Source organism: Microcaecilia unicolor, chromosome 8, assembly GCF_901765095.1.
Source record: "Microcaecilia unicolor chromosome 8, aMicUni1.1, whole genome shotgun sequence".
Classification (NCBI taxonomy): Eukaryota; Metazoa; Chordata; class Amphibia; order Gymnophiona; family Siphonopidae; genus Microcaecilia; species Microcaecilia unicolor.
Window position 1 is genome coordinate 2,261,176 of NC_044038.1, and position 13,007 is coordinate 2,274,182.

Sequence of the window (13,007 nt, forward strand, 5' to 3'; positions counted from 1 at the left end):
TCCACAGAGACCACGGGGAAGGGAATGGTGATCGACATATCCCGCACAAAGGAGGCAAAGGAGAGGCTCTCAGGAGGTGAGAGCTTCCTCTCCGGTGAAGGCGTGGGGTCCGAGGGAAGGCCCGTAGACTCCTCTGAGGAGAAATATCTAGGGTCCTCCTCTTCCCCCCACGAGTCCTCATCCTCGGTATCGGACATTAGCTCATGTAGCTGAGTCCTGTACCGGGCCCGGCTCGACGTCGAGGCACCGAGGTCTCGGTGTCGTCGAGCGGTGGACTCCCGCGCCGGCGGGGACGGAGCTCCCTCCATCGACGTCGACGGGGACTCCACCTGCGTAGCAGTCGAGACCGGCACCGCAAGCGGCGGCGGTGTCGACAGCTCCGGCGCCGGGCTAGAGCTCGCCGGCGCCACAGTCATCGGCGCCGAGGGCGCAAGCACCCCCGGCGCCGGCACAGCCTGGCGCATCAGCCCTTCCAGGATCCCCGGAAGGATGGCTCTGAGGCACTCGTCCAGGCCCGCTGCCGGGAAAGGCGGTGGGGCCGGTAAGGGTGTCGGTGCCGGAAGCTGCTGGGAGCCAGGAGACGGCACCGAGGTGCCGGAACCCCGACGTGTCGGTACCTCCACAACCGACGGGGACCTCTCCTCTCGACGATGACGCTTCGGCGTCGACTCCTCTTCAGGATGCACCGAGGGCGTCCGGTGACGACGCTTTTTGTCCTTCTTTCGATGCACGTCACCGGCGCCGGAGGGCATGGAAGAGGAGGAGGTCGATCCCCCTCGGTCTCGAGGCACCGGGTCAGACAGGGTTCGGTCCCGTGGCTCACGAGCTGAGGGAGTGACCGGGGCCGACTGCCCACGCGGCCTCTCAACCCCACTCTCACCGGCAGACCGGCGGGCCGACGGGACCTGTTCTCCTGGGGTCGCTGCCATCGGTGCCGATGTCTCGGGCATCGATACCGGTACCGAAGAACCGGCCTTCGATACCGATGCCGTCGAGGTCGACGTCGAGGGGCCGGCGCAAGTTCCAAAAAGACGGTCCCGCAGAACTTGCCTCGCAACCTGAGTCCGTTTCCGGAGACCGAGACACAAAGCACACGACTTGAGATTGTGCTCCGGCCCGAGGCACTGGAGGCACCAAGCGTGGGTGTCGGTCTGCGAGATCGGCCGGCCGCAGCGACCACACTTTTTAAATCCACTCGGGACCTTCGAGGACATCGACGGAAAAATCGCGTCGGCGAAGTCAAAGTCGTCAATGGTGGCTAAAATCACACCACGAAAAAATAAACGACCGAGCGACCACTAGGCCGCAATGTAGCGTCCCCGCTGGAAGCGAGGGAAAAGGGGAGCGCGTGCTCCACACGCGCAGTCTTTTTTTTTTTTTTTGTAAAAAGAAAGGTAAAAAAAAAGGAAATTAAATTAAATTAACGAAGCGCGATCCGCATATACGCGATCGCAAGAATCCGGCGGCTGAAGTAGAGAGAGCGGCAAAGCACGACTCTCTCCAGGCGCGGAAAAAAAGGAACTGGCGGGAGCGGTCGCGCACGGGCGGGAAGACGGCCGCGCATGCGCGGTGGGCGTGCCCTGCGTGCCGACCGTCCCGCGAAGCTTTTTTCCGGTTGGTGGGGGCTGCCGCGGACGTCACCCAGTCGTGAGAACAAGCAGCCTGCTTGTCCTCGGAGAAACTTATGAATCATTTCTGTGCACAAAAAAATGTTTTAAGCAAATAATGGGCTCTTATAAAATTTAGCTGGGGAGGAGCTGGGGCACAGTTGCCATTTAACACATTTTATAATGTATGCAAACTTATGCACCCTTTATGCAGGTGAAACGTCTGTGATTTCAACCTAGGTGCTTATTGCTGCTGGATTTGCAGTAGTATTTTGTAAAAATCAAACACCAAAGGGCAAAAAAAATAAAAAAAAGCCAGAAGGGAAGATGTCCCTCCCCCCCCCCCCCCAATAAATCAGAAGGAGAAAAAAGTGGGGGCAGACAGTTCTTCCATACAAATGATTATTCTAGAAGCACCACATCTGCAGAGACCCAAAATGGGACCATGTTTCAGTGGTAAGGACACGCCTGCCTCAGGGGTCACAGTCTATAACATAGTAACATAGTAGATGACGGCAGAAAAAGACCTGCATGGTCCATCTAGTCTGCCCAAGACAAACTCATATGTGTATACCTTACCTTGAATTTGTACCTGTCCTTTTCAGGGCACAGACCATATAAGTCTGCCCAGCAGTATTTCTCGCCTCCCAACCACCAGTCCCGCCTCCCATCACCGGCTCTGGTACAGACCGTATAAGTCTGCCCTCCCCTATCCTCGCCTCCCAACCACCACCCCCTCTTCCCCCCAACTGCTCCGCCACCCAATTTCAGCTAAGCTTCTGAGGATCCATTCCTTCTGCACAGGATTCCTCTATGCATATCCCACGCATGTTTGAACTCCGTTACCGTTTTCATCTCCACCACCTCCCGCAGGAGGGCATTCCAAGCGTCTACCACCCTCTCCGTGAAAAAATACTTCCTGACATCTTTCCTGAGTCTGCCCCCCTTCAATCTCATTTCATGTCCTCTCGTTCTACCGCCTTCCCATCTCCGGAAAAGATCCGTTTACGGATTAATACCTTTCAAATATTTGAACGTCTGTATCATTTCACCCGTTCCTCCTTTCCTCCAGGGTGTACATGTTCAGGTCAGCAAGCCTCTCTTCATACGTCTTGGAACGTAAATCCCATACCATCCTCGTAGCTTTTCTTTGCACCGCTTCCATTTTTTTAACATCCTTCGCAAGATACGGCCTCCAAAACTGAACACAATACTCCAGGTGGGGCCTCACCAACGTCTTATACAGGGGCATTAAAACCTCCTTTCTTCTGCTGGTCACTCCTCTCTCTATACAGCCTAGCAATCTTCTAGCTACTGCCACCGCCTTGTCGCACTGTTTCGTCGCCTTCAGGTCCTCAGATACTATCACCCCAAGATCCCTCTCCCCGTCCGTGCCTATCAGACTCTCCCCGCCTAACACATACGTCTCCCTTGGATTTCTACTCAGAAAGTTTAAACTGAAGCACTAATGCACCAAAGAGAACCGATTCCAGCTCACACGATATTGTTGCGCTCAAGAACACCGCTTGAAACGTCCAAGCATGGCAATATTGTGTGAGCTGGATTACAGGGGTGTAGCCAGACTTCGGCGGGAGAGGGGTCCAGAGCCTGAGGTGAGGAGGCACATTTTAGCTCCCTTCCCCGGCGCCGCCGACCCCCCCCCCTGCCATTTTTAAACCCTGCCGCCGCCGCCACCACCACCTTTGACCCCCCCCGGCGCCAACCCTTTCGACCACCCCTTCCCCCGCCACCCCTCCCCCGCCATCGGGTACCTTTGCTGGCAGGGGTCCCCAACCCCCGCCAGCCGAAGACCTCTTCTCCGGTGCGGCTGCATTGCTGATCTGCAAGGGCAGGCTTCTGTTTCTGTGAGTCTGACAGGATGTCAGACTCACAGAAACAGAAGCACCGCGCCAGAGGACTTCGGCTGGCGGGGGTTGGGGACCCCCGCCAGCAAACGTACCCAACGGCGGCAGGGGAGGGTTGGTGGTGGGAGGGGGCCAGGGCCAAATGTACGGGGGCCCATGCCCCCGTGGCCCCATGTAGCTACGCCCGAGCTGGAATCAGTTCTCTTTTGTGCACTACTGCTTCAATTTGAACTTTGATACCATACAGACTATGCGACACCTGAGGCAGGTGGGTTTTTACTGCCGAAACACGGTCTTGTGTCGGGTCTCTGAATATGTGGTACCTCTACAGTATTTGCTTCTAGAATAAACCTTTTGATGTGTGGAAGAACATTCTCAGAGGTACCTTTGTGTCTTCATAAAAAGCACCAAATTCAGCTCCTTCCTACTCACTAAACCTAGGCCCCCAGTTATAAAATTAACCCCAACATAGACAAGTTCCTTAAAGAGGAGTTTAAATGGGGAATGCAGAGAAAAGAATATCTGACACTGACTGAAAATAGCTAAACAAAAATGAATTATCAGGAGGAAGTGGAGGGGAAAACAGACTAAATGAATACTCACTTATCAGAAGTGATTGACCAGAATGAGAGTCCATAATTGGTTTTGATAAAGGGGGCTTCGATCTGCGTGGAAAGGAACACAGTTAGTCTGTAAATTAATCTAAATAAAAACAGAACAAGAAACATGTTTTTGCATTTTCTAACTATATGTTCTGGATATTTAACCATTCCGCATCTGCACTATTTCCAGTAATTGGTCAAAAGAACTTCTCATGCAGCCATTTCTGAAGCAGTTTCACAGCACACTTATCTTACTCAAGTTTCGCAACAGTGAGTGGGTTTGGGGCTTATAGAATGCCTTTTCCTACCTCCTAACCTCCAAGTCTCACTTATCTACAACATTTACCCAGACTGGAAAGCACAGTTGCTCATGCGTAACAGGTCTCTGCCACTGCAAGATTGATCAGGTACGTAAGTGGGAGATGTCCTCACAGGTTGACAGTATGACAGTCCTTCTAGAGCTCAGGATCAAGTGTAATGTTCTGAGCAAGTGCAGCCTTCCCACAGTAACTCTAGTAGTTTGACAGCTCAAGGAATACAACTCTTGGGGAAGTGGGAGGGATGGTGCATTTCATCAATCCTGCCGTCTATGGGAAACACCTGCTACAAGTGACGAGCCTAATTAAATCAGGCCCACAAAGGAGGGAGGTCCAAGCTCAAGGCTGCTCATCTTCTTATAAACTGTACACTGATCAGGAAGAGTCCGTTCGTTAAGAAAATGCAAGAAGGGAACCCCTCTAGCCATGCCCTATGAGAACCTTGGGCAGGGGGTGTCCTCGTAAGGAGATTCATTGCATGCTGGAGACGAATCCTCTGCTGATAGAGAAGATCCAAGGAATAAAATCTAATCTTGGTATCTTCCAGGGCAGGAACGAAGACTGAAAATTACTGCAGAGGGGATGTTGTGGCGAGGGCTCCCCATCTCTGGAACAGACTGCCCAAAAAATTAAAGGGACAAATAAGATGTCTTTATTAAGTAGAAATATTAGTGATCTTTCCATCTTTTAAGTAATGTGGAATTATGAGTAAGGGCTTACTACAGATTGTGTTATCGTATATATTGCTCTCCAGGTTAAATATAATAAAAATGCCAGTTTGAATTAAATACTTTGGATCAAAATATCCACTACTATATAAATCATGGTCAGAGTAATTACTTTAAACTGCAATACACAAAATTAATCAAAGATGCTGACCTACTTATCTCTATACAGAATTCCTTTAACAGTTGGCCCTTTTCCCCACCAGACCTACTTCCATTCTCTGGCCACCACCCCTCTTCCATTGTGGTTTGACCACTTCCACTCTACCAAATCTGGTCCCCTCTGAACGCTTTCTGGAGCCAGACAGCTTTCTGTTAGGGTCAATAAGGATCAAACCTATGATCTTTGGAAATGGAGGCTGGAGAGAGCCAAGGAAGGAGCAGGAGAAGAGTTATCTCTGGGACCTCAGGGGCTGCCGCAGTAACCTTTGCTCAGAACAAGGATTCCCAACATGAGCTGAAGTAAAAATGTTGTTCCTAATGCAGTATGTAGACAAGCTGTGTCCAAAGAAAGTGCACCAAGGAAGGAGAACCCATGGGTCTGTGCTAGTGGCAGCCATGTCAGTACTGGCACCCAGACGTGCGTGTGCTACAATGCTGACTGTACTCACAGAAGAGCATTACAGTACACACATAGGACGTGAACACATGTAACACCAGGTGCCAATATAAAACTTCACAATACCTGTTGAACAGCCCAGAACACCTCCCTCATCGTGGTTAGTGCAGTGGCCTGAGAACCAGGGGAACTGGGTTCGATACCCACTGTGGCTCCTTCTAACCCCGGGCAAGTCACTTAACCCTCCGTTGCCCCAGGTACAAATAAGTACCTGTATATACTATGTTGAATGTAGTTGCAAAAACCACAGAAAGGCGGTATATCAAGTCCCAGTTCCCTTTCCCTATTTCAGATTCTAGATGGAATGTTGCTACTATTGGCGATTCTGTTGCTACTATTTGAGATTCTATACGGAATGTTGCAATTATTAAAGATTCTACATGGAATGTTGCTACTATTTGAGATTCTACATGGAATGTTGCAATTATTAAAGATTCTACATGGAATGTTGCTACTATTTGAGATTCTACACGGAATGTTGCAATTATTTAAGATTCTACACGGAATGTTGCTACTATTTGAGATTCTACACGGAATGTTGCTACTATTTGAGATTCTACACGGAATGTTGCAATTATTTAAGATTCTACACAGACTGTTGCTACTATTTGAGATTCTACACGGACTGTTGCTACTATTTGAGATTCTACACAGACTGTTGCTACTATCTGAGATTCTACATGGAATGTTGCAATTATTTGAGATTCTACACAGACTGTTGCTACTATCTGAGATTCTACATGGAATGTTGCAATTATTTAAGATTCTACACGGAATGTTGCTACTATTTGAGATTCTGTTGCTACTATTTGAGATTCTACACAGACTCTTGCTACTATTTGAGATTCTACACAGACTGTTGCTACTATTTGAGATTCTACACGGACTGTTGCTACTATTTGAGATTCTACACAGACTGTTACTACTATTTGAGATTCTACATGGAATGTTGGTACTATTGGAGATTCTGTTGCTACTATTTGAGATTCTACACGGAATGTTGCAATTATTTAAGATTCTACATGGAATGTTGGTACTACTGGAGATTCTGTTGCTACTATTTGAGATTCTACACGGACTGTTGCTACTATTTGAGATTCTACGCGTAATGTTGCTACTATTTGAGATTCTACATGGAATGTTGGTACTATTGGAGATTCTGCTGCTACTATTTGAGATTCTACACAGAATGTTGCAATTATTTAAGATTCTACATGGAATGTTGCTAGTGGAGTAGCCTAGTAGTTAGTGCAGTGGATTTTGATCCTGGGGAACTGAGTTCAATTCCCACCGCAGCTCCTTGTGACTGTGGGCAAGTCACTTAACCCTCCATTGCCCCAGGTACAAATAAGTATCTGTATATAATATGTAAACCACTGGTTGTAACCACAGAAAGGAAGTATATCAAGTCCTATCCTCTTTCCCTTCTCTTCAAGAAAGTCAAATAAAGTTTTGGGTCCTGTATGCTCACAGTAAAGACAAGCAGGCATGAAATCTTCACTAACTACTGAGTGCAGTAAAAAAAAAAAAAAAATCTTTTACGCCTCTTCAGACCTTGAATTAGAAAACCCTGCACATGTCCGTCTCTGCCTTTACTAGTTAATGCCTTCAGCGCTCAGCTCATTGAAATCCCAGGGTAATGTCAGCATGAGACTTTGCATGTTTCTCTGTGTCCGTCTTTACTAGTTAATACCTTCGTTACCCTGGGATTTAATGAGTTGTGACCATCAGTAGAAGTGTTCGCACACAGTCGGCATATGTGCAAAACTTGTTCTCAACATAAAGGTACCACAAAATTGTGCATAAAAGCAGAGCTAAACTGGGTACAAACCGTTGCATGATAAATCACGTTGGGCCCTTAGTAAGGAAGAAGTGTTTCCAAAAGTTCCTACTGGACTAACAACCAGCTTGTCTGACCTAGGATGATACACACTTGCTGGTCCATTTTCTTGGGGGGGGGGGGGGGGGGGGGCGGAAATCACATCAAGTATTCAGTGTTCTTGTTCTGCACCATCTCCTGGTTCCTGTTTCAGTCCTGACACTGTCTACAATCTTTCTGGTTCCTGTACTGCTTCTTCCCAGGCCTACTCCCTCAACCACAAATCCCTCCCCATTCCCTCCCCCACAACCTTGTTTTCTCCACTTGAAATCCTTTCTCTCTTGCTCCTTTCACCGCTGCCCCCCCCCCCCGGCCTAACATCCTCATTATAAGCACACTTTCTTCACACCATATAGGCAGAAAGTGAAGTGGCCTAGCTCCTGTGGCCCACCTATTGCCTTGGCTCCTGCAGCCCACACAAGTGTTATTTCCCCCCACCCACCCCCCAGCCAAATTCCATATGAAACACAAAAATTCTGTGCAAAAAAAACAAAACTCACTCAAGAGAAAAGACGGACTTTAGCTGAGCTCTCCAGGAAACTGGTCTACTTTAGAGTAAGCAACAAGCTCCATTACAGTTCAGCACTCTCTCCTCTAACCCCCAACCCTACCAGAAACAAATACTTTTTTTTTTCCATTTGGATAGGACCACTCTCTTAAGAAAAGAGAACCCTACTTTCTGTTAAATACATACAAATTAGTCTTTAACAAAGCAATGACAAGTAATGCAAAATTCATCAGAAACACTCTCCACATGCAAACGTATAATTTGTAATAACTGCCTTAAGTCACATACTTACTTAATACTGTGTATCTTCCTGGCAACTATCGTGGGAAAATCAACTTCAAAATATTTTCTTGGGAGACGGTTTTTGTCCTATAAATAAAGTTTTCCTGGTGAGGTAGACTGCAGGTTTTTTTTTTTACACATACATCCAGAAAGTTACAGAACAATTTGTTATACAACAAGCTAAGTGGGCATATTTGCCTTCAGCATTCTGCGTTTCTATTCTTGCTGGCTGAGTACCCAAGCAGGGGAGCTGCAATAAAGGAATCTTATTCTGCAGTGACACATTTGACATCCTCTCATGGAAAAATAAATAAATAAACAGTTTGCCATAGCTTGGAATTAACAGTGATTGCAAAGAAATAGGAGGAAATACTTTTTCACTCAACGAATAGTTAAGCTCTGGAACTCTGTGCCAGAAGATATTGTAACAGTGGTAAGTGTATCTGGGTCTAAAAAAGGTTTGGACAAATTCCTGCTGTTGAGACAGACATGGGATTTGTAGTACGGAGTGTTGCCACGATTTGGGTTTCTGCCAGGTACTTGTGACCTGGCTTGGCCACTGTTTGGGAAATAGGATACTGGGCTAGATAGACCACTGGTCTTATGTTATGAAACCTGTGTCCTTAAAGGAGAATCAATAGAAATAAAACAAAATAAAACATGGAAAAGTATCATCTTATTTTCTTTTCCATGTTTTATTTTATTTCTATTGATTACCTTTAAAAGTGGACTAACACGGCTACCACACACCTCTCTACTTAAAGGAGAAAAAATAGCAGCGAATACACTTCCTGAGCACTAGATGTCACTATAACATCTGTCAATACAGCAAAGGGACCCAAACTGTTCAAGCAGAAAACAGGACAACGATTAGACTGTAAATGTGTCACCCGCTACTCACCTGTGAAATTCAACAATCAGGTAACTCCTTATGCAACACCTGGCTGCTCTTTTTCTTTTTTACCTACATTTTTTATTGAGATTGCATTTACAGTAAACAGAACAAAGATCATCCTGATTATAAAAAGGAAACAATTAGCCTAATCAACACATTTCTGTACTCCCAAAAGATCAAACAGAAGACATTTCATCTATGTGCCTGAGGCACACACGTGTTCAGATATGGCAGCAGAGTATGTTACGTAAGTGTCCAAAAGTAATTCTTAGTTAAATTACATATTCTCCGTTGAACTAAACATCTAACAATCACCCTCAACTGGGATCCTTCCCCCAACCGTAATATCCTCTCTTTACTCTGAAAATCTCTCCCCCAGTTAACCTTATTGCCATGCAGTGAATCGGCAAACTACTCACCTTCCATAACACTCCACACTTTTCCAATTCTGCCAGGCTGGAAGGATCCACATCTTTCCAGTGGGCCACTATCAATAAATCTTCCATCTAACAATATACGGCCATTTCAATCTGCAATATATCCTGAAAGTAACAGCATAGGAAGCTAAGCATTGCCATATTGGGACAGACTGAAGGTCCATCAAGCCCAGTTTCCTGTTTCCAACAGTAGTTAATCCAGGTGACAAGTACCCAACACCACCCCAAAAAAGTAAAACAAATACTGCTTACCCTAGGAATAAACAGTGAATTTTCCCATAAACGTCTTAATAAGGCTTACGGACGGCTTTTACCATGTTCTCTAGCAATAAATTCCAGAGCTGAGTGAAGAAATATTTTTTCAGATTTTCATTGAATACCCCCCCAGTGCTAGTATTTTTGGAAACTTTAAACCATTCACGTCTACCCATTCTACTCCACTCAGTATTTTATAGACTTCAACTTGTACCTCCCCTCAACTACCCTGTTTCCCCGAAAGTAAGACCTAGTAGAGGTTTTCCTGAATTGGTAGATATAAGGCCTCCCCCGAAAGTAAGACCTAGCAAATTTTTGTTTGAAAGCAGGGCTGCCGAGAGTCGGACAAGGCCGCCCCCGGGCCACCCCCCCCACCCAAGGTCGCCGGGCCCCCCCTCCACCCACCCTCCGTCGCTCCCGGAACTAACCTTAAACGCCTCCTTTCACCTTCGCAGCAAGCAGCAGCAGGGCAGAACTCTCCTTCCTTCCGTGCCCCGCCCTCGAGGATGTTACGTCAGGCGAGGGCGGGACACGGAAGGAAGGAGTGGCCTGCCCTGCTGCTGCTTGCTGCGAAGGTGAAAGGAGGCGTTAAAGGTTAGTTCCGGGAGCGACGGAGGGCGGGCAGGCCAACCCCGATGTTTCCCCGAAAAATAAGACAGCCCCTGAAAATAAGACCTAGCGCATTTTTGGGGGCAAAAATTAATATAAGACGGTGTCTTATTTTCGGGGAAACACGGTATCTCTTCTCAAAGCTGAAGAGCCCCTAGCCTCTTTAGCCTTCATGTCCCCTTTATCATTTGTCACCCTTCTCTGTGCCTTGTCTAATTTCCCTATATCTTTTTTTTTTTTTTGAGAGAGAGAGAGAGGGTGGCAACAGTTGCACAGTATTTGAGGTTCAGTCGCACCATGAACCGATACAAAGGCATTATAATGTCCTCATTTTTGTTTTCCATTCCTTTCCTAATAATACCCAACATTCTATTTGCTTTCTTAGCCACCGCTGCACATTGAAGAGAAGGTTTCAAGGTATCATCAACGATAACACCTAGATCCTTTTCCTGGGTGGTGACTCCTAAGATGGAACCTTGCATCATGTAACTACGGTTTGGGTTCCTCTTGCTCACATTAAAAGTCAGCCATTTAGATGCCAAGTCTCATTAAGGTCCTCTTGCAATTTTTCACAATCCTCTTGTGATTTAACAACTTTGAGTCATCAGCAAATTTTAATTACCTCACTAGTTATTCCCATTTATGTTAAAAAGCAGTGGTCCCCGCACATACTCCTGGGGAACTCCATTATCTACCCTTCTCCACTGTGAACACTGACCATTGAACCCTACTCACCGTTTTCTATCTTTTAACCAGTTTTTAATCCACGATAGCACATTGTCTCCTATCCCATGACTTTCTAATTTCCTCAGGAGTCTTTCACGAGGTACTTTATCAAATGCCTTTTAAAAAACCAGATCCACAATATCAATCTGTTCACCTTTATCCCCATGCTTATTCACCCCTTCAAAGAAATGTAACAGATTGGTGAAGCAAGATTTCCTTTCACTAAATCCATGTAGGCTTTGTCTCATTAATCCATGCCTATCATGCCTATGTATAAACTCAGTAATTTTGTTCTTTACAATAGTTTCTACCATTCTGCCTGGCATCAATTTCAGCATCAAGGAATAACATCTGGGCAATACAGGGCAGTGACCAGTCTTTTCCCAGATATCTGTGACCTTAATACGATACCAGCAAATGTGTTTGAACAAGCTGAGCATATCACACTGCTTCCAGCATCTGTGCCCATTTTTAAAAAGAGTTAACTATGCTCTGAAAAGTAACCTTGATGAACTATGGACACGATCACTCTAAGACTTTCTCATATCTCCCATTGATCATCAGATCATTCCTGTTGGACTGCCGAGTCCCATTTTGTTGGATACGCTGGACCAAATGTTCTTCCTCCCTTGGACAAGGTTTTGTAGATTTTGGCCACCATCCCTTTACTGTATAACCAGGGGCTAAACTGTATTCTAAATATCAAGATATATAAAACTTTAATAAGGGCTTGCCCTGGAAGCAAATGCCACCCAACAAAACCGCTGCACCAAAACAGACAAAATCACACAGACAGTTAACTACAAACTGTGAAAATTACCAACACCAAACACAGCATGTCTGCTCGGATACCAATAGGATACATAAACGCAAGATCAGCAGTAAACAAGACAACATTATTAAGAGACTGGATAATCACTGAAAAACCAGTATTATTACTCATACCAAAAACGACCCTGCAATACTAGACCTCTGACCACCAGGATACAAAATAACATACAACCAACAGATACAAAAAGAGGGGAAGAGGTGAAGCAATAATATACAAACCCACCTTCACAGCAGAACTAATTGCTAAACATACCACCTCAGCAATTGAAAATCATGGCATGCAAAACTACTGATGAAACACAAACTGACCAACTATGCATCATACTCTTCTACCGCCCTCCAGGAAGCTGGACAAACGCCCAGGATGGCTTTATGGACTTCACATCAAACGTCTGCAACAATGCCCTGCTAATAGGAGACCTAAACCTACACTTAGAAAAAAAAAAAAGCGATACAAACAGAGCCCTAACGAACTTCTTAAACCAATGGAACTTCATAACAGCACAAGGCAGGTCGTCACACACAAAAGGACACAGATTCTCAACACAAAACAATCAAATACTAACAAACCACAAATAGGAAGAGGTACCATGGTTAGACCATAAGAAACTCACCTTCACACCACAATGCAAAGAACACGGCAAGAAAAGAGACAGAGAGAGAAAAAATAAAACTCCACAAACATTCACAACCCGAAGGAAAGTGGACAGCACCACCTTCTGTCCAACAGTGACAAACGCACACAGCAATTTATCACCTGAAGACATACACTTCATGAAAAACGGGGATGAAACAAGCAAAAACACACGAAACAAAATAGCACCACTCAAAATGAAAACAACAAAAAACA

At 45.9% G+C, this 13,007-nt stretch overlaps 1 protein-coding gene across 4 annotated transcripts in view; it reads right to left on the bottom strand.

Annotated features, from left to right (window-relative positions):
- The window catches only part of LCMT1 (leucine carboxyl methyltransferase 1), an 84,783-nt gene that overhangs the window by 37,322 nt on the left and 34,454 nt on the right, over positions 1 to 13,007 (bottom strand). For all 4 annotated transcript variants that reach the window (XM_030211555.1, XM_030211556.1, XM_030211554.1 and 1 more), the window contains 2 exons: positions 8,415 to 8,491; positions 4,076 to 4,137 (listed from right to left, as the gene is read on the bottom strand). In XM_030211555.1, the coding sequence (XP_030067415.1) occupies positions 4,076 to 4,137; positions 8,415 to 8,491 (139 nt within the window). The remainder of the gene's footprint in view (positions 1 to 4,075; positions 4,138 to 8,414; positions 8,492 to 13,007) is intronic.